This window comes from Natator depressus, chromosome 1 (assembly GCF_965152275.1).
Source record: "Natator depressus isolate rNatDep1 chromosome 1, rNatDep2.hap1, whole genome shotgun sequence".
NCBI classification, from domain to species: Eukaryota; Metazoa; Chordata; order Testudines; family Cheloniidae; genus Natator; species Natator depressus.
The window spans coordinates 9772580-9797589 of NC_134234.1; the positions used below are offsets into that span (position 1 = coordinate 9772580).

At 56.9% G+C, this 25010-nt stretch overlaps 1 protein-coding gene across 3 annotated transcripts in view; it reads left to right on the forward strand.

Moving 5' to 3' along the window:
- Window positions 1–25010, forward strand: part of PDE2A (phosphodiesterase 2A) — a 373086-nt gene that overhangs the window by 102148 nt on the left and 245928 nt on the right. The window contains exon 1 of one of the 3 annotated variants that reach the window (XM_074954551.1): window positions 131–166. The exons of the other annotated variants lie outside the window; for them this stretch is intronic. Within the exon in view, the coding sequence (XP_074810652.1) occupies window positions 146–166 (21 nt within the window). The 5' untranslated portion in view covers window positions 131–145. Of the gene's footprint in view, window positions 1–130; window positions 167–25010 lie in introns of those variants that run through there. 3 annotated transcript variants of the gene reach the window in all.

Genomic DNA, 25010 nt, shown 5'->3' on the forward strand with positions numbered 1-25010 from the left:
AAGTGAGATTCCTGCAGGGGACTGGAGGAAACGGGTAGGACGGCCTCGTCTCCTGCAGACAGAGTACATCCACTCACAGCCTCGGCGAGCTGCCCTGTCCAGAGATCCCTGCGACCATCTCGGGGGCTGGTGATGGGCTTGGAAGATGGAGAACATCCAGGACAGTGTAAGGCCAAAAACCCTTCACTTTTTATTATTAATGTCAAGGGCAGTTCCTGAAATTCCTAGTCCCTGCCCAGACCCAGCTCATTTGTCTCTCCCTCTGGTCTCACCCTGGATCATCAGTTCCCGGCTTTCTTCTGCACTTTTCTGCCTCTCTTCTGTTCCACTCCCTCTTTCTTTCTTTCCCCTCCTTTCTCACGCTTTCCCTTCTCTCTCTTCCTCGTCTGTTTCCTCCTCCTCTCCTTCCTCTGGTTTTTCTCTCGTCCCGGTGCGGATGTCTCTCAGTTGTGTCCACACAGCTGCTTTTTCCATGTTCTCTCCCCCCCGCTCTGCGTGTGTGTTTGTGTGTGAGCTTGTGTGTGTCGCACGCACCCCTTCCAAGTTGCGTAGTCATCAGGTGTTTGTGTGAGTATCTGTCAGAGAATCTTCTGCAGGAGACTTAGGAGGCAGATCCTCAGCTGGTGTAAATCAGCATTGAAAGCAAGGGAGCCCTGCTGATTTACACCAGCTGAGGATCTGGTCTTTTCCCCCCGCAGGGGCCTTATGACGCTCCCATCCCACCAGGCAGCAAACTGGACCCCCTCCCATGGAAGGCGGGACAGAAATTTCACCCGGGCAGCTAAGTTTGCATGGAGCCTTCGTCAGTAAATACGGAAAGTCTAAAGAGACAGAGGGCCTATTCCCAGCCCCCACGTTTGCAGGGAGATCAGCTCCCCCACCGCGAAGCGCAGCATCTGCCTGAGGCTTGCAGTTTGGGTGTGTGTGGGAAACGCTGCCCCCTGCCCCCAAACTACACCGATGTTAAAAAGTGTGTGTGGGGTGTGTGCCCACCCTGGCTCCCCTGGTTTGGGTGCCGGTGGCCCCCTCACTTCTACAAAGGCTCCGGCGTTCTTGCTTCACACACTATCTTAGCCTTAGTTGGGGTCGACCCTTGGACAGGAGGAGAGCCAGCACCTCCATGAAATCCACTCGGGACCTGGCTGTCACCAGCTGATTGTATGTGGATGACGCCTGGATATTAGGAGCATAGGAGTTGCCAGACTGGATCAGTCCCAAGGTCCATCCAGCCCAGTCTCCTGTCTCTGACTGGCCAGTGCCAGATGCGTCAGAGGAAGTGGCAAGAAACTCCAGAGCAGGCCGATGTGGGATCATTTGCCTCCCCTGGAAAACTCATCCTAATCCCTGACAGCTAGAGATCCCTCTTTGAAGCCTGCTAAAATCTTGGCTTCCACGGCATCCTGTGGCAGTGAGTTCCACAGGCCAATTACAAAGCAGCATTGCATTTGTATCCATTTTGAATTTGCCACCTTTCTGTTTCATTGTTCTTGTGTTTGAGACAGAACAGAAGCACTGGATTGTTTTGTGTTTGAACAGCGGCTAGCACAGTGGGTCCTGGGCCATGACTCTTGGGCATTATTGCAAAAGAATTCATAATAATATAGTGATGTGCAACAGCCAAAGTTTGTAGGTAGATCAGAAAGGAACGGGTGTGTGGAAAACAGGGAAAGAGGGAGGGAGTGAAAGAGCTTTTTTATAGCACTCTCCTTTGCAGCATTACTGGTGCATACACAGTATCTATTGATTTGATTTTTTTCTTTGTGTGTGTGTTACAAAGAGAGGGGAAGGAAGATAGCACACGAGAAATAACTGAGAGCTGCTGAAGGGGAAAGAGGAAATGAGCCCAAAGGCGGCTACTGTACAGAAGCAAACAATGCCAGCCGCGCTGATATCCTTCAGATAACAAAACCTGGCCAGTGCTCTGCTTAGTGGAGATGTTAATTTGTTTATAGGCATCATGTGTCTGCAGGCTGCAGCGTGCCAGGCACTTTCCCAGGAAAGAGGTGATAAGGTGTCCCAAGGAGTTAAGGGCCGTGCATCAAGACAGCAGCGCTTCTGGTTTCTTAATGATCTGGGAACACACAGCGCTCTCCTTTGGAGCGGGGTGACCGGGGGAGGAGGCGAAGGGGTGTGCACGTGTGTGTGTGTGTGTGTGTGTGAGAAAGAGAGGGTCCGTTTGGTTGACTGATGGTGACGTTATCTGTAATCACCCACCCTGTGGGTTTTGAACCATCCATTGTGAAACTGACCGGCCTTTATCTCAGCAAGGATGTTGAAATTGACTAGCCTATCTCACCCGCTGCCCAGCGTATGACTCCGTTTCCAGCTAGTCAGCAGGCGGCTCGCTCCCGAGAGAGAGCGGCAGAGGGATGCGCAGGATGGAGCGAACTAATGTTGTGGCCCTGAAGGCCGGTGACGTGGCGCCAGAGCTGTAACAGGTGGCTAAAGTCTACGTCCCAGCGTAGCACGTGTTGCCGATAAGAGGGGTGGGAAATCCAGTCCTTTGATTTCTCTCTTGATGCTCCCTCGTAGGACCAGAGGGGGAAGGCAGTGCAGTGTGGCAGACTCCTAGTAAATGCCCTTTGCTGGCGAGAATTCTGCTTTGGTCTTGAAGAACACGCCACGGTTTGGCTTGGTGCCGGGTCGGGCATGTGCGGCTAGAGATGGGGACGTGGGGACAGCGAAAACACCTTGAGCACCACCCTTCCCCCAAACACTGGTGCTCCTTAGCGATATCCCGATGAGCCCTGCGGAGAAGTGATCTCTTGGTGGGGGGAAGGGACGTGGCGGTGTCTAGGGATGCCCCCCAAAGCATGGGCTGGGAAATCACCCCACCCTTGCCTTTGATGTGCTGGAACGTGAACAAGGGGTTCCCTGCGAGCTCAAAGTCATCCTAGCAGCTTGCCAGGCCCCTGCAGACTGTGCCTCAATGTTTACAGTGGGCTAAATCCTGATCGAGTTATTCCATGGCACCCCCTTTGACTTCAAGGTCAATAAGCGTAACACACACCCCGGTAGGTCAGCAGCAAGATTGGAACCTGGGATTCTCAGCCCTAAGAGCCTGGGCATTTGCCACTTGGGCTGAAGGAGAAACTCTGCTGGCTAGTGCCAGTAGTGGGCTCTTAGCCACATATGTGTCCAGCCCTGCGTGGGACACATCACAGCTTAGCCAGTGTGAGTTACATCGGGACTGAATGAACCCTGGGGAGGACGGAGTTCCAGCCCCGGCCCCGGCAATTGATTCTCAGTGATAAATGCCCATGACGCTATTTGCATCTGCCTTGGTGGTGGAGTGGAGGGGGCCTGTGGCTGGCCCCGATGTTATAGGCGAGGCTCCAGGAGGACAGCTAGGATGCCAGAGGCTGCTTTAGCCCCATGGCTGTGTTTTGGATGCCTCTGAGCTCGGGCAATGACACGGTGCATCAAGCGTGGAGGGGTGTGATAGCACCGCTCCGGCGCTTCCACTCACTCCGGTGAGCCAAGTGACCAGACCACCAGGAAGCAGGGCCAGCTGGCGGGGTGAGGTGGGGGCTCAGGGGCAGCCTGGGGTATTGCCCGGTTCGTTGGGCACCATCGGGCTGGGACCCGACAAGGAGCTGCGAGTAGCCTGCTCCTTGGGGGTGAGTGGGAGCCAGGGCTGCTGCCATCCCTGGCTAAGCTAAGCATTTCCTGCTTTATGCTTTTGTTAGCCCTGCACTGCCAAATCCATGTAGACAAGACCAACAAAGGGCAGGAGGGGAAACCGAGGCATGGAGAGGGGAAATGACTTGCCCAAGGTCTCACATGAGTTCAGTGGCGGAGCTGGGAATAGAAGCCAGCCTTCCTGACACCCCATGCAGCGCCCTGCCCGTAGCACCTGCTGCCTCTGAAACGGTAGCGTAACCGTCTTTGGCATGAAAGGCACGCTAGCCCGATATTAATACTCCAGCTGCATTGGTGCTAGGCTGCAGATTGACATGGGATACGTCCTGGGTGGGGAGCAGGGCAAATTCTTCCTGCGCTTCATCTCAGGCTTTGAAGCACGCAGATGGAACGCCCTTGTGAATTCCACTCTAGGAGAAGCTGCTTTTATCCATAGGAATGCCTAAGTCCATTTCAAAATATATTAAGGTCCTTGACTCCTTGACTTGATGGTGCAGAGCAGGGCAGGGTTGGCTTGTGCTGCCAGGCTATTATAACTCCTTTACTCTGGTGCATCTTGTTGGAGGATCCCAGCATCTGCCGGGGGATGGGCTGTTCCGATGCAGATGCCTTTGATGATTGATTCCCCACCAGAAAGGGAGCTAACGAATTTACCCACTGATCCACCTCCTAATCTGCCCGCCCTCATTCAGAGCCCCTTATGGCCAAGTGTAAAGCAATCGCTGCGACCCTAAGGGAGCCGTCGCTCAGTCTTCCAGGCAGAACTAGCCATCTGTCCCCAAGCTAGTAATCTGAGCACGCTTACTTACTTACTCTGCAGCTGGGCCCCATCACATCCATTCTTCCTCTGTCCCCCATATAACAGCTCGGCCCAGTCCCGCTCTGCCATTATCCTGTGTCCCCTGCTAGCAGCCCCTCTGCAATTACCTGCCGACACTGCTATCAATCAAAGCCTAATTGATATGTGTTAGCCTGGAGCTACTCTAACAGGGGATAACGCTGCTGCTCCTGCAAGAGAGGCTCGGTCCTAGCAGAGGGCGAGGTGTGCATCTGTCTGGAGTCAATGCACCGTTTGCTCCTTGTGTTAGTCCCAGCTAGAGACACCCCCCCGGCTCCAGTACAGCTGTTAGGGAGGCAGCGTGTCGTGGGTGTATCCAGCTCTGGTACTCTTATGGCTTTGCTTTCCCTGGCCTGGGTCTTCACGTTTGGAAGGCTCTGGTCTGCTTCCAGTGGCTGGGGCAGCGTGCCGAAGAGGGGCACTCTCTGTGCTCTCCCGCTCTTTCTCTGTCATGGCGACTTTGCTTTTCATAGAATCATGGAAGTGTGGGGCTGGAAGGGCCCCCGAGCGGCCGTTTAACCCAGCCCCATGTGCTGGGGCAGGGCCACGTCCACCTAAACCAGCCTTGACAGGGGTTTGTGCAGCCTGGTCTTTAAACCTCCAGATTCCACAACCTCCCTCGGACGCCTTTAGCAGAGTTTAACTCCCCTGAGAGTAAGAAAGTTTTTCCTACATTCGAAACTAAATCTCCCTGGCTGCAGATTAAGCCCATTGCTTCTTGTCCTACCTTCAGTGGACATGGAGAACAATCGATCATTGTTCTCTTTACAACAAACCTTTAATGAATTTGAAGGCTGTTATTATGTTCCCCCTTCAGTCTTCTTTTCTCAAGACGAAACCTGCCTGTGTTTTTTAATCTCCTCACAGCTCAGGGTTTCTCGACCTTTGATCATGTTTGTTGCTCTTCTCTGGACTTTCTCCAATTTGCCCCCATCTTTCCTGAAGCCTGGCACCCGGAACTGGACATAGTTCTCCAGCTGGGGCCTCACCAGTGCCGAGTAGAGCGGGACAACAACCTCTCGTGTTTTTATGTAAGACATTCCTGTTAATCCACCCCAGCATGATACCAGCCCGTTTTGTAACTGCGTCACATTGGTGGCTCACATTCGATTTCTGCCCCCCTTTAAACCCACCCCCGACCCTGATCCTTTTCAGTCCTACGACCGCCTGGCTGAGGTAGTTTCCCACGTGGCTGTTTCCCTTACATCTAGACGACGTCATTAGACTGGAAGGTCTTTGGGGCAGGGACTAAATAATTCTGCATCTGTCCAGCACCTAACACAATGGGGGTCTGGGGTTCCTAGGCCCTCCTGCAATGCAAACATGAAGTGCAGACGAAAAGCAAAACCCTGCCATGTGTAGGGGAACTCGTTACAGAATCTGGGCCGTGCCTTCTCTTTCCTCTCCTGAGCTCAGGACTCTCCACCAGTCCTCGCTGCCTCCCAGAGCTAGGATACGGAACCCAGGTGTCCTCTGCCAGATCTGAGCAGTAAGCCCTACACGCGCTGACTGTCCCTTTGGTACAGCGCCCTTCAGCATGCACCCAGCCAGCCACAAGCGCTCGGAGGTTTGGAGCTCGGTGGAAGCGATTTCAAAGGTCGCCCAAATGTTACTCCACAGTGACTAATACAATGAAATATTAACACCTCCCGCCGTGCATTTTACAACCGTGTTTCCTTAAGGGAGGTAATTCTCTTTGGGACTCACAGGCTGCCTTGGTGATTAGCAGGTCTGCCCTGGGATGCACCGTGGGATAGAATTTTGTAAAGGGAAGGAGGATCGAGTGGTTGGGGAAAAGAGACCGGGAGACAGGACTCCTGGGTTCTAGTCCCAGCTCTGGGAGGGAGTGTTGCGCTTAGAAAAGACAAAGGGCGGGAAGGGGAAACTGAGGCCCAGAGCGGGGAAATGACTTGCCCAAGGTCACACATGAGGTCAGCGGTGGAGCTGGGAATAGAAGCCAGCCTTCCTGATATCCAGTGCAGTGCCCTGCCCATAGCACCTACCAGGGACTGGGAGTTCGGGCTCCTGGGCTCCAGCCCTGGCATTGGGAGGGGAGCTCCTGGGTTCTCCTCCCAGCTCTGGGAATGGTGCTGTCCCTGTAGCTGGAGCAGGACGCCTGGGTTCTTTCCCTTCCCCGGTTCAGAAGCACTTGCCCTTTCGGGCCATGGCCTTGCAGCAGGCGAGACTTCTGCTTTATCGCTGGCACACGTGGCAGCTGCCCTCCGCTGTGTTTGCATAACGGATTAGCCATCAGGCCTTATCTCCCCACAGGTATGAGCTGCAGAGCTGTCAGGCCACGGTGCACGGTGAGTCACTCGCCCGCTGGGCAGCGTCGTTTCCAGGACACCGAGAGTGAGCTAGATACCGTGCTCAGCCTGGCATTGCTGCAGCCCGGCACCTTCTGCTCACCTGAGCCTTAGTGCCTGGGAAGGTGTGGGGGGGAGGGGGGGTTGCAGAAAAGGGAGCTGCAAATTCTTTGGGGGATGGGGGTGGAGGCTGCTTTCTCGCTTCTTTCCCTCAGCGTGGGTCAAATTCTCCTCTCTGTTCCACCCCTCTAATCCCAGTGACTTCCAAGCTATGAGAGGAGAGCTTGGCCCCTTGACGCTCTCTGGAGAGTTCTTGCACATCCCTCTGGGAGCATCCGGGTAGCAGCCGCCAAGAGGAGGACGTGGTTGTGCTAGGCGCTGCACGCACAGGTAGCGAGCGAGAGAGAGAGGCCCTGCGTACAACTTAGGAAGCCAGAGGGGGGGAAACTGAGGCACGATGCAGCGATCCACCCCAGGGCACACAGGAGGTCGCTGATAGAGGTGGGCCCAGAACCCAGGTCTCCTGAGTCACTGCTGTGTGTCCACGCTGCCCGCTTTGAGGGTGGTGGTTTCTCTCTGGCTCTATTCCTCTGCACATTTGTACCCTCCCCACGCGGTCTAGGAGGGGAAAGCCGGGAAGGAAGGCATCCCAGCCCTGTCTAGAGCTAGGCCATTCTCCTCACTGAGGCTGGTCATCTTCCTGGGAGGGTCTGGTCGTAGCACTGTTAATTATCTCCTGCCATCCCGAGGTGGGGGCCCTAATCCACGTGTCAGTGGAACATTTCCACAGAGGGAGGGTCACCGGGCCCCCTGACAGCTGACAGGCGGGAGGAAGCATTCCTGCCTGGCAATGCAAGGCCCCTGAGGCGGGATCTTGGGGGAAGGGAATCAAACCAGCCCAGACAGGAGGACTGGCCTCGGGGATGGGGTGAGCAGAGCTCGGGAGGCTGGGGTCACACGTCTGGGACAGCTGACCCTGACTCAGGCCTGCATGAGGCCCATTCACAACAGAACCTCCTGCTCATGGCTCGATTCTGCCCTGCGGCGCCGAACGGCCCTGATCCAGCAAAACTCTTAAGCACAGGATCTGAGTCGGGTGGGATGGATTGGATCGAGCTCTGAAAAGCACACGCTGGACCATGGTGTGTGTGTGGTGGTGGGGAGGCAGAACCTCACTATCCCCTGCATCTGAACAGCAGCAGATCATGAATGTGCCCGCTGCCCCTGAATGCGGAATGCTGCCTCCTGCACCCCCCGGAAGCCCGCTGGGGCCATGGCCACTCCCCACAACTCAGCAGCTGGTGGGGGCACAAGGGGCGGCATGCTGCCCCTGGGGAAGCCCAGAGAGGAAGCACAGGCCTGTGCTTTGCAGGTAGAACTGAGCCCCCTGTGACTTTGAGCATACCCCCGTTCCTCCGTGCCTCAGTTTCCCTGTGGAGCTAGCCTGGTTCTTCCCTCCCCAGGGGTGTTGTGAGGGCTGTCTCCTGTCTTCTCTGCATCGTAGCGTCCCAGAGGGGCTGAATGTTACTGAGCATTTGGAGAGGCCAGGTGGCTGTAGGGTTCCCAGAGAAGCATTTGTCTCTGCCTCTGCATCATTTCCTCCCTGCGACACAAACCCATTAGCAGGGCAATAAAGGAGAGGAAAAGGTCTGGGAGTGCCGCTTCACACAATGCAACGTTCAGCAGCTGGACAGGGTCGCTTCTTCCCATTGCGGCTTCCTCCTCCGCCCCACCCAGACTGAAGGGAAATGGGCCGCTGGTCACCTCAGGGTGATCTCCCAGGGTGGAGTGGGGTGGGGTTAGGTGCCTGGCCACCCAGGATCCTCGCTTCAATGCAGGGGGTTAAATTGATCCCCATGGTTAGGGCTGGGACGAGGTTTTTCCTAAGGCATGGAAGGCTGGTCTAGAGGTTAAGGCACTGGCATGGGATTCAGGAGATCTGCTGTCAATTCTCAGTTCTGCCACAGTCCCCCTATGCGACCTTGGCCGTGTTACTTCATCTCTCCGGGCTTTGGGTCCCCATGTGTAATACTCCCTGTGGCAGAGCCTGTCTCGTACCGTGTCCGAAAAGCACAATGGGGCCCGGATCTAGGTGCTACTCTGATCCCTGGAACGCTGCCCTCAACCCCGCTGTTCAGAGAGAGGTGTAAGGAGGTGTCAGGCAGGGCGTGGGGGGCACGCATGGGGGCGGCTGGACCTGTTTGTATGAACATGAAGCCAGAAACTCCAGTCTGCCAAAGCGAACAGGGCGGAGCCAGGCCCCCCTGGGAAGGGTTGTGTGCTTCTGGTCTTGCCGGGACTGGAAGGCTCCCAAGGAAGCCGTTCTCAGGAGAGCACCAGCTGCGCTGGGGAATTGGCGTGAGCCTCTGGAGCAGGGGCTCATCATCATCATCATCACTCCCATAACCACATCGGTCACTGGGGCACCATCATTGATGAGCAATCAGCCAATTCTCTGCACCCCTCACGATTGTGCATCAGTTCCAGTGCTTGAGTCTCCGCCAAGTCCATTCCTGTCCACGCGTGTTTGTTGTCAGTCCAGCTCTTCTTCAGTCTTCTGCTCTTCCCCTGTACTGACCCTTGGAGGAAGATCCTGGATCGGCCAGATGATCTTGTTACATGGCCGTACCACTTCAGCTGGCGCTTCTTCGCGGCCACTGGGAGGTCTTCGTATGACCCAGCGTGTTGGGTGATGATGTTGCGGACCTCTTCATTAGTGACATGATCGAAGTAGCAGAGGCCCAGGATTTTACGGAAGTATCTCATCTCTACTACCTGTATTTTCCATTCAGTTAGACTCGGGAGGCTCACCCGAGACTAATCCAGCGGCAATCAGAGAATTGTCCTTGGCATTGCTGGGGAGCCGTTCAGCGGCGGATCTTGGAGCCAATGAGTTATCCTTGCATCCTCCCGTGAGGGGGGCAGATAACGTCCCTGTCTCCTAGAGGCACAGAGAGGGCTGATGAGCTTGGCCAAGATCACACAGCAGTTTGAGGCAGAGAACCCAAGAGTCCGGGAGCTCCCTGCCCACCCAGCACAGCACTGCCCTCCGTGATCTCTGAGCTCAGCCTCTCCTAGGGACATGAGGGGCCCGTTGTCACCCTGTGTCTGGAATTGCCAGTTCCAAGAGGCCAGGGAGAGAACACCCGGCCCACAATGGGGTTCTCGTGGACTGTGACACACTACGGGCGCCAATGAATTAGATGGGCCACGTTCACCCCCTGCTGTGACTCTGGGTTTACACCAGCTCAGGGGGATCAGAATCTGCCCCAAAGAACGGCCACTCTGAATCAGACCGAGACCGCACAGCTTGGACACCTTGGACATGACGCCATCTTGGGTTGGTCCAGTCGGTTTGATCCTCCCTTGGCCCATCGCTGAAGGGAGGCAGAAGAGAGCTCTCGGGAGGGATGTGAATGGGGAGAGGACGGGTGTTGAGTGCCCAAGGGGAAGGATGGAGTCCCAGGCCCAGGGATAGAAAGAGGTATCCAGATGGTATGAGGTGGAGGACACCAGCAGGGGGCCAAGGAGGACCTGGGGCAGAGGAGGTGGGGATGGGAAGCTTGAAGGCAAGAGGGAGCCAGTGAAGGGATTTGGGATGGGCTCAGAACGGGAGCAGAGGCACTGCAGGCCACGTCGGTTGCTGCCGTGTGTCCGCCGGCTGCAGAGAAGGTGCAGCGGGGGGAAGGGGCCATTGGACTGAGCCATGGTCCAGTTTTGGAGAATGTTTGTTCAGGCTGGAGATACTGGAGTCTTGGGCTGTGGTGGTGGCTTTGGGGTGACCTGCAGGACATGCCACGGAAGGAAGGAAGCTGAGCCCTGGGATCTCTGGGCCACCTTCATCCCTGGTGGGAACCAGCGGCGTTCCACCAAGAGAGGAATGTGGCCATCTGTGCCTAAGCAGTGCACCGATCCAGTCTCTCCCCGATGGCAGCCTTCACCTGCCAGAGACTTGCTTCCTCCTCCTTTGGCCAAGCAACTTGCAGCAGAGCCAGTGGTGGTGGACCCTGGTGGGCTGCCTGGAGAATGGGACTGGATATCTCATGGGAACAGGCTCTTCCCAAGGGGTGGTCGACCCATCTTGGGGAATGGGCGTCCTGGACTTCTGTCCGTTTCCTCTCCTGGGCGAGTTCTCTGTCTTGCCAGTCCTCCAAACTCCCCCAGGATCTGAAAACCAAGCTGGGCTTTTAAACCAGCTGGCTCCACCAAGGAAGATCCTGCAGTGCTCCTTGGCTGGCAGCCTTGCTGATGACGGCTGAGCCAGGCTAGGAGCCAGCTGGGCTCAGCAGGGCAAACGGATAGGATTTGTGTGTGCTGGTTAAATCCAGAGGAAACGTTACACCAGCGGGCTGGATTCTGATCTCCGTGACGCTGGTGTAAATCTGGAGGGAGCCTGAGGGGTTGCTGTGGATTTACACCCGTGACTACGGCCTGAATGCAGCTGCCGATGGGGAGCTCTGTGTGTTCACCGGAGGGGAGGAATTTACGCGCCTCTGGGATCTGCAGCTCTGCCTTTCACATGGCAACGCTGTGCAGCAGCGTTCCTCCAGCCGCGCCAGAGCGCAGCCCCTGCGAGAACCAGGCCAGCGCCCGCCTCTGTGTCCCTCCGCAGGGACCCCGGCTGCAGGGGGCAGCGGCCGCTCCGGGGACCTGGGGAGCCTGGGAAATTCCTCCGGGACGGATTTTTTTGTTGAACCGAGACATTTTCCACACCGCTGCTGGCACACATCTGCCAAACTCCCTGCACAATGGGCCCAGTCAGCCCTGGGCTGCCTGAGCACCGCCCTGGGGGACCCGCTGAGCCAAATCAATCCCTCACCGACGCAGGGGAGCGGGTCGGCTGCCAGATTCTCCAGCTGCAGCCAGCAGGGAGGCCAAGGCAGGCAGGGTGCTGCCCTGGCAGCATCCGTCATCCCCAGGGAGGGAGCACCAGGGCTGGGGTCTCCTGTCCCTTACCCGGGTGTCAGTCCAGAGGGACTCCATTGAAGCGATCGCTGATGGGAGACTCGGCGCCATGGTGTCTGCGGGGGTAACGCTCAGCCGGACTCTCTCTCTGCTCCAGGGGAGCCTGAGCCAGAGCAGTGGGGGGGTCTTTCCATTGACAGCCGGGGCTTGGCGCCAAGGCCAGGAGAGAGATGCCAGAGGAAGGGACGTCAGGGAGGGCCAGCACCAAGGGCCTCTCCTAAGCGCTGTCTCCATATTCGAAGGAATGGAGTGACCAGAGAGACATGCAGCCAGTGCCAGCTTTGGGGCCGCGTAGCACCCCCGACGTGCCATCTGCCCGGTACCTTTCCACTGACAAATCCGCGCAGTGCAGCCTGCCATGCAATTTCTCTATCAAGCGCTGACACCCTAATGAAGCGGCAGCCGTTTGGGCTGGCAGTTGCTTGAAAGCTCCCGACCTCCATCTGACAGGGGATTTACGCTCTTCCTCCCCACCCCGCTGCCTCCCTCCCTGCCCTTCCCCCTCCCCAGCCGCATCAGCGACAGAGCGGCCTGGGAGGTTTCAAAGCTGCAAGGCTCGGTCTGTCTGGAGCGCTCGGAGCTGGAAGGATGGTCTCACGGCTGAGGCGCTGGGCTGGGACCGAGGGGATCTGGATCGAGTGCCTGCCGCGAGTAACCTTGGCAAGGTCACATCCCCTTTCTGTGCCTCGGTTTCCCCATCTGTAGAAAGAGGGATGATGAGGTGCCCAGACACTGCAGTGATGGGTGGAGGTGTAATAAGCAGGTAGAGAGATGCATGGTATTTTCCACTCGAAGGGCTCTTCAGAGGATGCAGCTCCTATCTCACCTGACTGCTGGGTGAGATTACACTGCCCTGTTCTGGGTTGAGCTGACTAAACAGTGTAAAAGAAACACAGAGAAAATCGTGTGATGAATTGGGAATTTTCTGTAGTATTTTTATGACACCTATGGGTGCCTCAGTTTCCCCTGAAAAGGAAAGGGGGAAGGGACTGTTTGCTCTCAGGGCAGGCTAGAAGACAAGGGGATGGATGTTGGCTAGCTGTCTGGGCCTTTGTCCCCGTATCTGTGGAGCATCTGAGAAGACCATGGCAAATCCAGTCACCAGGGCATTCATTGACTCCTAGCAACCAGCGCCCCAGAGGGAGATGGATTCCCCCACCTCTTGGTCTGAGGTGGGGGGATAAGAGCTGGCTGCTGGAAGGAGTCGGGGCTCTCACTGGGAACTGACCAAGGGGATCAGACGCAGACAGACAGGCTGACCAGGGGGTCACTGCAGCTTGGCTGGGCTCTGGGCTGGCCAGGCTGCACTGGGCTTTCCCCTTCAGTTCTCTGTGCTAACGTAAGGGCCCGAGGCTGCGTTCCAGCTGGCGGATAGACCCGGCTGTTCGGACACACTGCGCGTGGTCCTTGTGAAGGCTCGATGAGGGGCAGTAACCCCTGGAGAGTGCACAGGTCTCCGTCGGGGGTCCGTTTTGCTTGGACTCGCTGACCAGAGCTCACGGCGGGAAGCAGAGGGGCTGCAGGCCCAGAGGTCCAGTCTAAGGAGGCGGTGAAGCCAGGTGACTTACCTTGGAGGAAGAGCGAGACCCCTGGGGGGCCTGGCACATGGAAAGGTTCCTCCCAGAGACTGTTCCAAAGCTGGGTACGGGAGGGGTAGCACTGATCCTATGGGCCCGTGTCCAGTGGGGCTTTGTCGTTTGGGTAAAGTCCCTTCTGCTGCATTCATGCCCCTTTTGTGTCCAGTGCTTGCGTCCTGATCAAAGATGTGAGCTCTGCTCCGAAATCAGGCTAGCATGCTTCTGGCACAAAGTGAAACATGGAGGGGTCACAGGGGCACAGGACTGGGGCTGATCCTCATCTCTCCCCAGATCTACATTGGTGCAACTTCCCTGACGTCAGTGGGATTTCTCCTGATTTACACCAGGCTCAGTGAGGTTGGACTCACACCTTGAAGCTGTCAGGTCGTTTACTGCTGTGTCTTGAAGCATAGGAGGCCCAATTCTCCTTTCACGTCTACTGGCAGAAAGCAGGACCCAGGGCAGCGGCTGGCGTCAGCCGGGAGTCGCTCCCTGGCAGTCGGCTGTATTGCACAGAAGGCCAGGGCTCAGACCAGCGGCTGGCGTCAGCCGGGAGTCACTCCCTGGCAGTGGGCTGTATTGCACGGAAGGCCAGGGCTCAGACCAGTGGCTGGTGTCAGCCGGGAGTCGCTCCCTGGCAGTGGGCTGTATTGCACGGAAGGCCAGGGCTCAGAGCAGCGGCTGGCGTCAGCCGGGAGTCACTCCCTGGCAGTGGGCTGTATTGCACGGAAGGCCAGGGCTCAGACCAGCGTCTGACGTCAGCCGGGAGTCGCTCCCCGGCAGTGGGCTGTATTGCATGGAAGGCCAGGGCTCAGAGCAGTGGCTGGCGTCAGCCGGGAGTCGCTCCCTGGCAGTGGGCTGTATTGCACGGAAGGCCAGGGCTCAGAGCAGCGGCTGGCGTCAGCCGGGAGTCACTCCCTGGCAGTGGGCTGTATTGCGCGGAAGGCCAGGGCTCAGACCAGCGGCTGGCGTCAGCCGGGAGTCGCTCCCCGGCAGTGGGCTGTATTGCACGGAAGGCCAGGGCTCAGACCAGCGGCTGGCGTCAGCCAGGAGTCACTCCCTGGCAGTCGGCTGTATTGCACAGAAGGCCAGGGCTCAGACCAGCGTCCAGCGTCAGCCGGGAGTCACTCCCTGGCAGTGGGCTGTATTGCACGGAAGGCCAGGGCTCAGAGCAGCGGCTGGCGTCAGCCGGGAGTCCCTCCCTGGCAGTGGGCTGTATTGCACGGAAGGCCAGGGCTCAGAGCAGCGGCTGGCGTCAGCCGGGAGTCACTCCCTGGCAGTGGGCTGTATTGCACGGAAGGCCAGGGCTCAGACCAGTGGCTGGCGTCAGCCGGGAGTCGCTCCCTGGCAGTGGGCTGTATTGCACGGAAGGCCAGGGCGCAGAGCAGCAGCTGGCGTCAGCCGGGAGTCGCTCCCCGGCAGTGGGCTGTATTGCACGGAAGGCCAGGGCTCAGACCAGCGTCCAGCGTCAGCCGGGAGTCACTCCCTGGCAGTGGGCTGTATTGCACGGAAGGCCAGGGCTCAGAGCAGCGGCTGGCGTCAGCCGGGAGTCCCTCCCTGGCAGTGGGCTGTATTGCACGGAAGGCCAGGGCTCAGAGCAGCGGCTGGCGTCAGCCGGGAGTCACTCCCTGGCAGTGGGCTGTATTGCACGGAAGGCCAGGGCTCAGACCAGTGGCTGGCGTCAGCCGGGAGTCGCTCCCTGGCAGTGGGCTGTATTGCACGGAAGGCCAGGGCGCAGAGCAGCAGCTGGCGTCAGCCGGGAGTCGCTCCCCGGCAGTGGGCTGTATTGCACGGAAGGCCAGGGCTCAGAGCAGCGGCTGGCGTCAGCCGGGAGTCACTCCCTGGCAGTGGGCTGTATTGCACGGAAGGCCAGGGCTCAGAGCAGCGTCCGGCGTCAGCCGGGAGTCGCTCCCTGGCAGTGGGCTGTATTGCACGGAAGGCCAGGGCTCAGAGCAGCGGCTGGCGTCAGCCGGGAGTCCCTCCCTGGCAGTCGGCTGTATTGCACGGAAGGCCAGGGCTCAGAGCAGCGGCTGGCGTCAGCCGGGAGTCACTCCCTGGCAGTCGGCTGTATTGCACGGAAGGCCAGGGCTCAGACCAGCGGCTGGCGTCAGCCGGGAGTCCCTCCCTGGCAGTGGGCTGTATTGCACGGAAGGCCAGGGCTCAGAGCAGCGGCTGGCGTCAGCCGGGAGTCGCTCCCTGGCAGTGGGCTGTATTGCACGGAAGGCCAGGGCTCAGAGCAGCGGCTGGCGTCAGCCGGGAGTCGCTCCCTGGCAGTGGGCTGTATTGCACGGAAGGCCAGGGCTCAGAGCAGCGGCTGGCGTCAGCCGGGAGTCACTCCCTGGCAGTGGGCTGTATTGCACGGAAGGCCAGGGCTCAGAGCAGCGGCTGGCGTCAGCCGGGAGTCGCTCCCTGGCAGTGGGCTGTATTGCACGGAAGGCCAGGGCTCAGAGCAGCGGCTGGCGTCAGCCGGGAGTCGCTCCCTGGCAGTGGGCTGTATTGCACGGAAGGCCAGGGCTCAGAGCAGCGGCTGGCGTCAGCCGGGAGTCGCTCCCTGGCAGTGGGCTGTATTGCACGGAAGGCCAGGGCTCAGAGCAGCGGCTGGCGTCAGCCGGGAGTCACTCCCTGGCAGTGGGCTGTATTGCACGGAAGGCCAGGGCTCAGAGCAGCGGCTGGCGTCAGCCGGGAGTCGCTCCCTGGCAGTGGGCTGTATTGCACGGAAGGCCAGGGCTCAGAGCAGCGGCTGGCGTCAGCCGGGAGTCGCTCCCTGGCAGTGGGCTGTATTGCACGGAAGGCCAGGGCTCAGAGCAGCGGCCGGCGTCAGCCAGGAGTCGCTCCCCGGCAGTGGGCTGTATTGCACGGAAGGCCAGGGCTCAGAGCAGCGGCTGGCGTCAGCTGGGAGTCGCTCCCTGGCAGTCGGCTGTATTGCACGGAAGGCCAGGGCTCAGAGCAGCGTCCGGCGTCAGCCAGGAGTCGCTCCCCGGCAGTGGGCTGTATTGCACGGAAGGCCAGGGCTCAGACCAGCGGCCGGTGTCGATCAGCATAGCGCCTTTGCTGTCGGGCAGTCGTGTGCCCGTGCCGTGCTGCCACGGCTCTCCCCAGCGACCGGACGCTGCGACTGGCACGGCTCAGCTCCGCCGGCCGCCGGGACTAACACACACAGGCGGGGGTTCTGTCCCCAGCGTTCCTCAGCGGAGGAAATGGCCCATTCATAATGCGCTGCTGTCATCCTGTAGCTCATTGTGTCCCGGGCAGGCTCCGCTGACCTTGGGTCAAGGCCTGAATGGTAAACATTTACCAAGGGCTACTCCCCGCTGGTTCCCTCTGTGTCTAGCCTAGCGCTCTGTCTAGGCAGTTTGTGCCTTGGGTGGTCATGTGAATCCGGGCTCGTGCTCCAGACCTGATCCTTGGCTGGTGTAAAGCAGCGTCATCCCCTTGAAGCCCATGGAGGTTGGCCAAGTTAGATTCTGGATCGTGTGCGTAAACTGAGCCTTCCAGAGCCCTCTCCGCTTCCCCGGCTCCATGTCCCCGGCTCCTCCTCGGCTCCTCCTCCTCCCGCCTCCCAGCTGTTCCATCTTTGGGATCTACGGAAAATCTGACACCGCAACTCCCGTCCTCCGGGCCAAGAATTCTCCAGTGCCGGTTCCTGCTGCTTCGCCCACGACCCCCATAGCGCCCCCTCCTGTTCATCTGAAACCCCACTGCTAAACCATCTTCTGAGCATGCCGCCTCCCTTTCTGTGTCCCCCACCCACCTCCCTTTCTGTATCCCCCCACCCCAGCTTCCCGCCGTGTTAGCCTTAAACTCTCTGCCCTCATTTCCAAGGTTCTGCAGTGGGGTTCTTGTACCGCGGCCCATTACCCCCGTGTCTGAGCACCAAAAGACTCACAGCAGGAGAACCTGAGGCCGGTGTAGAAGAATCAGCACCTGAATGTCCAGATAGTTTCCCCAATTGACCAAACCCTGATCCTCTGCTCTGGAAACCTGGTCACATTAAGAATTTCTGGTGAGCTTTTCCAGAGCTGCCTCACTGGGGCCTGGGGAGTATCCGAGTTACGGCTGCTGGCGTTCGGGGACACCCAGGATTGTGAGCGTTCTGGGGAAGGGCTGGCTGCTCGTGTCTGTACCGTGCCTAGTACGGTGGTGTCCCAGTCCCCAACCCCGCCTCTTGGCACGGCTTTCCTCCTGCTTCTGCTGCTAACGACTCCAGTTCTGCTGTCTCATCTGCGTCAGAGCCAGCCAGGAGGCCGGCGGCTGTGCCCTCCCTCAGCGGCTAAGAGCTCCTCGCGTAAGGACAATGAGACTTGCCATTTCCCAAACTCTGAGCTCTGTCGGTCACCTCTGCGTGGCATGGGTAAGCAGAGCCACAGGCCAGCTCCCCAAAGCCCCGTCCCCACACACGACCTTTCTGGCCAAGACCCCAGAAAGGCCGCACCCTCAGGGGGTTGCTGGAGCTGGGGCCAGGAGGCTCAGGTTACTCTTTAGATCTGGAACCTGAATTCCTCCAAATTCCCAGGGCGGGTGGATCTGGGTGTGGGTTCAGGCGCAAACCTTACAAAAGGCCAAGCTTTGCTGGATTGCTGCTGCGTGAGGCTCATTTTGAATCTTGGGCTGGGCTGAGGGTCTGGATCGGTTCTGGGGGGGATTCACAGTCCATTTGCCTCCATCCGGGATAGACAGGGGACCCCTGCAGTGGTTTCTTTGAGCTGGCAGCCACAGCCGTGCTGTTGCCAGAACAGATGGCTTCTTGTCCCAGGATCTTGCTTCCAGACTCACTCCAAGAGCTGTGTGCCCCTCCCAGGCCGGAGCGGTGAGGCTGGGTCTGGTGCTGCCCTCTGCCAGCGTGCGCTTTGGAACCCCCTGGGAGCTGTTGCCTGTGCTCTGAAAGGAAACTGAGGTCCGGGGAGGCGAACTCCCAGGGGAGTTCACCCTCTGCAGAGAGCGGAGACTTCCCGCCTCGCGCACAGCTCTCTCCCACCCCTGCCAGCACGGCAGAGGGTGTAGGGACATTCGTTATCTCTGGGGTGGATTATCCAGCCTACTAATTCTCCCGTGCAGCATGCAGTCCTTCTCCTTATACAGTCCTCTAAGGGAGGCAGCAGGGTTTAGTGGTTAGAGTGGAGGGACGGGTTGGCAGGAAACCTGAGTTCTGTTCCCCGTTCTGCCACGGACTCACTAGAGGACCTCGTGTGAGTCACTGAGCCAACAAAGGACTTAACCACATGCGTATGTCTTTGCTGGATCAGGATGGCCCCCTGCCTGTTTCCACATCTGTAGCATGGGGGTAATACCTGCCTTACAATGAAGGGGTGAAAGCACAGAGATCCTTGAATGGAAGTGCTATGGACTGGGCATAGCACTTCCTCTGCACTATCCAGCTCGGACATACAGCCTGATGCAGAGGCCGAGCGGGCAGAGAGCCGACAGCGCCCCCCCCCGCCCGCCCCGGGACTGGGCAGTAGCTGAGAGGGGACCCTCCCTTGACTTCAATGCTCAGAGCAGGGAGGGCCCACTGACATCAACTGGGTACACCAGAGGGGAGTCTGGTCCACTGTGCAGATGGGCCAGATGCTTGGCCCCTGCTCCGGAGGCTTTGAAACCCAGCTTCACCAGCCGGCGGGCATGGGGAGCCAGCTGTTACCTGCCCCATTCCTGCCCTCCAGCCAGGGGGCATAGCTCGGAGAAGAAAGGCAAGATGGCCACTGCGCACCAATGATCCCCAGCTGGCAGACCAAGCCCTGAGACCAGAGCCAGCCAGCACAGATTAGAGCAGCCTCTGAGTACAGTCCCAGCTTCAGATGACTTAGCTCCCCACACAGCCCAGCACTGGCCTGTTGTGTCCTGCAGGGCTGGCATTGCCCATTCCAGGGTGCTCCAAAGGATTGGGGAGGGGGCCAGCTGGCTCACGAATTGCCTCCTTCCCCCCAAGTCCTGTGGTCAGAACTCGGGGGCGGGGAGCCCTGCGGAAGCTGGAGTGTGATCTCGGTGCTTTTAGACCAGCTCGTCCCAACGGACAGACCTGGGGCAGCCTGGCTGGCAGGAAATGCACTGAGGTCGGACACGTTCCTTTCGTCCCTTACAGCCGCACGCCTCCGGGAGACGCGCAGGCCTGTCTCCGGCACGGACTCTGCCCAGCAAAATGATGGAACCTGCAGCGTGAGGGCCGCCCTAATGCTTCCAGATGAAAGTGCCCATCAATAGGTATTGATCGCTGCTTTCCCCCCAGCATGCTGGCAGTGCCTCGGCCCCTGGGTCAGACTGAGCATCAAGCTTTTGGCTCAGCTGTGTGTGAGAGAGAGCGCTCATTGCTCTCTGTGTGTGTGAGATTCCCTGGGAGTTGGGGGGAGGACCCCTTACACAAAGGTCGGAGTGGGGAGGGCCCAGTGGTGTTTCCCGCAGGGTTTTCCAATGGAGATTGTGTTTGAAGGGAAGATTTTGATCTGAAACTCAAAGCAGCGAACCTGGGGAACGTGCAGGGAAGAACTACGGGCTCAGAGCAGACAGAGAAAGATTGGACAATAGGCCATTCACTGAAGTGTGTGTCTATGTCTGTTACATGTATTGTCTGGCCAGGGATGCTTTGTTCATGTTTCATGTACCATGTGCAGGTGTCATATGTCTGCCTGTACATTTGGCCTATCTCTGTGCGTGTGCATGTGTGATCTGTGTAACTGCCAACCCTGACGTGCGTGTTCGGTATGTGCCATGTTAATTTCCGCCGGTATGCCAGGGAACCGGGCATCTGCCACAATTCTGTGTGTGTGTGTGTGTGTGTGTGTGTGTGTGTATCCCACGTTTCTCATGTGCGTTCTGTCATGTGTGTATATGAACATAACGTGTTTGCATGCCACATGTACCGTGGGTGCCTTGTCGGTATCACATGCCCCTGCATACGTACCTGGCATGCTGGTGTGCCATCTTCACTTCCTGTCCCAAGCCATGGAGCAGCGTTGCTGGGGGCTGCTCAACGGCTGCCAGAGGTGGCTGCATATCAGTAGTGGGTGAAATGATTGTCGCTGTCGTTTGCACATGGCCTTGGAATGAATAGCGCTGGGGACCGCTTGTAACCCGGACACACCCTCACCAGCACAGTTACAGCAGGGGATTAACGTGCACCCTTAAATATTTGCTCCCCCTTGCCCTAACCAAACAGGCCCTGCCATGCAAAACAGAAATGAGATTCCACCAGGCCTCGGGGTCAAATAAGAGCTGCTTCCACATCCCTCTCTCTCTCCCTCCTGTCTCCTCTGCCTGACAAAAGGAAGTGCAGTGCACACCGGCCCCTCCCAGCCAGCTCTGCGGCATGACCTCCGACCCGCGCCGTGCTGACAGAGGAGCTCATTTCCTGATGAGAAGGGGTGTCAGCCAGTCCCACACTGACTCTGACCCCACCCAAGCCAGGATTCGCACCAGCTTTTCCCGGCGCCCTTCTTTGCCTGTCGTGCATAAGCAGATTTTCATACACGTAGTCAGAGAGGGGAACATCTGTAATAGCTGGGGTAGTGTGGCCTAGTGAACTGAATGCAGGCGACTGTAGAGGAGTGTCTGGTTCTGCTAGTGACTCACGCAATGACTTTGGGGGGGGGATGCCTCAGTTTCCCCATTTACAAAATAGAGATATATTATTGTGGCCCAGATAGGGCTGCTTCGAGGATTAACTAGTTTGCATTTGGCGGATATTAAGTGCACTCCGGTGTATGATTAAAGAACGTGTTTTGCTTCCATGGACTCTTTTCCCTGAAGATCTCAGAGGGCTTTGCAAAGCCGGGGAATTGAGGCACACAAAGGCTGCATGACTGCCCCAAGGGCCACAGGGTCAGTCTCTGGCAAAGCGGGGGACAGAAGGCAGGTCACTGGAGTCCCAGGCCGTAGCCACTAGACCACACTCTCATGGGAGGTCATGTCATCAGAAGAGACCCCAAACCCCTGGAGGTTTTCTGCCCCCATCTAATAATAACAACCTCTTGCACTGAAATAGCACCTCTGATCCCATAGTGCTTTGCTAAGTGTCTATAGGGCTCCCTGTCCCACCACTGAAATGCAGCTGCCTCTGGTGTGGAGCACAGCATCAACTCCATCCCAGTAAGACTGCACAACTGTGGGAAGGGATACGAGGGATTGCTTCTCCGAGTAAAACTCCGGGGGATTCTTAGGCAGGCAGTAAGTAACTACCCACCCCAGCACCAGGGGTCTTCAGTGAGCCCATATGGCCAGGAGCTGGGGTCTGCGTCACAGCTGAGTGGCGATACCTCCAACTGTACAGTGCTTTCTAGCTCCATTCCCCGGTGGTTGATTCAGCACTGACTCAAAAAGGAGAACCTCATGGGTATGTCTACACTGCACTCTAAACCTGGGCTCTGACTCAGGCTTGAGCCCACGCCCCCCTTCTGTCCACACACAAATCAGCCTGATTCAGGTCAGCAAGTGCTCAGGTTCTGGCAGGATGGGTCAGAACCCTGTCATTCTGCAGTGTGGATGCAGCTCAAACTGCAAACCCAAATCAGAAGGGCTGCGCAGCACAGTATGGATGTGTTTGCACAACTGTGAGACCCCGGGTCCAGCAATTGCAGGCCCAGGTGTACACTGCAGTCTGGACGCTGAAGCGAGGCTTGGAAACACTGAGTCCACAAGCCCGCTGCCGCACGCTGGGCTTTCCAATGCAGTGTAGCTATCCCCTGTGATATCCAATTGCCAGCACTGCCCCTGCCGATCACTGAGCTTGCCTTGGGAATCTCTGCAGTAGCCTGAATCCTGGGCTACAGAAGAAGCAGCTGCTGTTGCCCATAGGGCTCACAGCTTACTTGCCCCTAGTCATGCTGCCAAAGCATGGAGGTACCTCATGCACACAGTGTCTGCCTCCCCCTCTTGCCCCAGTCTGGCCTCACCACGCTGCTAAGGAGAGCTGGTCCCAGGGCCGGGTGCAGTGACAGCCAGTGAGCTGGGAAGATCTGGCCAGGATCCTGCTCAGTTTGGAACCTGAGGGTGGTTTGTAACATCCTGGAAGAAACCCAGAGGGATTTTACCCTCTGGCACAAACCAGTTCCCATTGCTCCTGTATGTAGGATTTTACAAAAAGAAAAAGAGGACTTGTGGCTCCTTAGAGACTAACAAATTTATTTGAGCATAAGCTTTCGTGAGCTACAGCTCACTTCATTGGATGCATTCAGTGGAAAATACAGTGGGGAGATTTATATACATAGAGAACATGAAACAATAGGTGTTACCATACACACTCACTTAAGATGAGCTATTACCAGCAGGAGAGCCGGGGCCGGGGGGGAGGGAACCTTTTGTAGTGATCATCAAGGTGGGCCATTTCCAGCAGTTGACAAGAACGTCTGAGGAACAGTGGCGGTGGGGTGGTGGTGGATAAACATGGGGAAATAGTTTTACTTTGTGTAATGACCCATTCACTCCCAGTCTCTATTCGAGCCTTAGTTAATTGTATCCAGTTTGCAAATTAATTCCAATTCAGCGGTCTCTCATTGGAGTCTGTTTTTGAAGTTTTTTTATTGAAGAATTGCCACTTTTAGGTCTGTAATCGAGTGACCAGAGAGATTGAAGTGTTCTCCGACTGGTTTTTGAATGTTATAATTCTTGACGTCTGATTTGTGTCCATTTATTCTTTTACGCAGAGACTGTCCAGTTTGACCAATGTACATGGCAGAGGGGCATTGCTGGCACATGATGGCATATATCACATTGGTAGATGCGCAGGTGAATGAGCCTCTGATAGTGTGGCTGATGTGATTCGGCCGTATGATGGTGTCCCCTGAATAGATATGTGGACACAGTTGGCAACGGGCTTTGTTGCAAGGATAGGCTCCTGGGTCAGTGGTTCTGTTGTGTGGTATGTGGTTGCTGGTGAGTATTTGCTTCAGACCGGGCAGCTGTCTGTAAGCAAGGACTGGCCTGTCTCCCAAGATCTGTGAGAGTGATGGGTCGTCCTTCAGGATAGGTTGTAGATCCTTGATGATGCGTTGGAGGGGTTTTAGTTGGGGGCTGAAGGTGACGGCTAGTGGCGTTCTGCTATTTTCTTTGTTGGGCCTGTCCTGTAGTAGGTGACTTCTGGGTACTCTTCTGGCTCTGTCAATTTGTTTCTTCACTTCAGCAGGTGGGTATTGCAGTTGTAAGAATGCTTGATAGGGATCTTGTAGGTGTTTGTCTCTGTCTGAGGGGTTGGAGCAAATGCGGTTGTATCGCAGAGCTTGGCTGTAGACAATGGATCGTGTGATGTGGTCTGGATGAAAGCTGGAGGCATGTAGGTAGGAATAGCGGTCAGTAGGTTTCCGGTATAGGGTGGTGTTTATGTGACCATCGCTTATTAGTACCGTAGTGTCCAGGAAGTGGATCTCTTGTGTGGACTGGTCCAGGCTGAGGTTGATGGTGGGATGGAAATTGTTGAAATCATGGTGGAATTCCTCAAGGGCTTCTTTTCCATGGGTCCAGATGATGAAGATGTCATCAATATAGCGCAAGTAGAGTAGGGGCATTAGGGGATGAGAGCTGAGGAAGCGTTGTTCTAAGTCAGCCGTAAAAACGTTGGCATACTGTGGGGCCATGCGGGTACCCATAGCAGTGCCGCTGATTTGAAGGTATACATTGTCCCCAAATGTGAAATAGTTATGGGTAAGGACAAAGTCACAAAGTTCAGCCACCAGGTTTGCCGTGACATTATCGGGGATACTGTTCCTGACGGCTTGTAGTCCATCTTTGTGTGGAATGCTGGTGTAGAGGGCTTCTACATCCATGGTGGCCAGGATGGTGTTTTCAGGAAGATCACCGATGGATTGTAGTTTCCTCAGGAAGTTGGTGGTGCCTCGAAGGTAGCTGGGAGTGCTGGTAGCGTAGGGCCTGAGGAGGGAGTCTGCATAGCCAGACAATCCTGCTGTCAGGGTTCCAATGCCTGAGATGATGGGGCGTCCAGGATTTCCAGGTTTATGGATCTTGGGTAGCAGATAGAATACCCCAGGTCGGGGTTCCAGGGGTGTGTCTGTGCGGATTTGTTCTTGTGCTTTTTCAGGGAGTTTCTTGAGCAGGTGGTGCAGTTTCTTTTGGTAACCCTCTGTGGGATCAGAGGGTCATGGCTTGTAGAAAGTGGTGTTGGAGAGCTGCCGAGCAGCCTCTTGTTCATATTCCGACCTATTCATGATGACGACAGCACCTCCTTTGTCAGCCTTTTTGATTATGATGTCAGAGTTGTTTCTGAGGCTGTGGATGGCATTGTGTTCTGCATGGGTGAGGTTATGGGGCAAGTGATGCTGCTTTTCCACAATTTCAGCCCATGCACGTCGGCGGAAGCACTCTCTGTAGAAGTCCAGTCTGCTGTTCTGACCTTCAGGAGGAGTCCACCCAGAATCGTTCTCTTTGTAGTGTTGGTAGGGAGGTCTCTGTGGGTTAGTATGTTGTTCAGAGGTGTGTTGGAAATATTCCTTGAGTCGGAGACATCAAAAATAGGATTCTAGGTCACCACAGAACTGTATCATGTTCATGGGGGTGGAGGGGCAGAAGGAGAGGCCCCGAGATAGGACAGATTCTTCTGCTGGGCTAAGAGTATCCTTGGATAGATTAACAATATTGCTGGGTGGGTTAAGGGAACCACTGCTGTGGCCCCTTGTGGATTTTATAGTAGCTCAACAGGGTCATAAAGCCGGGCCCGATCCTGCTCCTGTAGAATTCAATAAC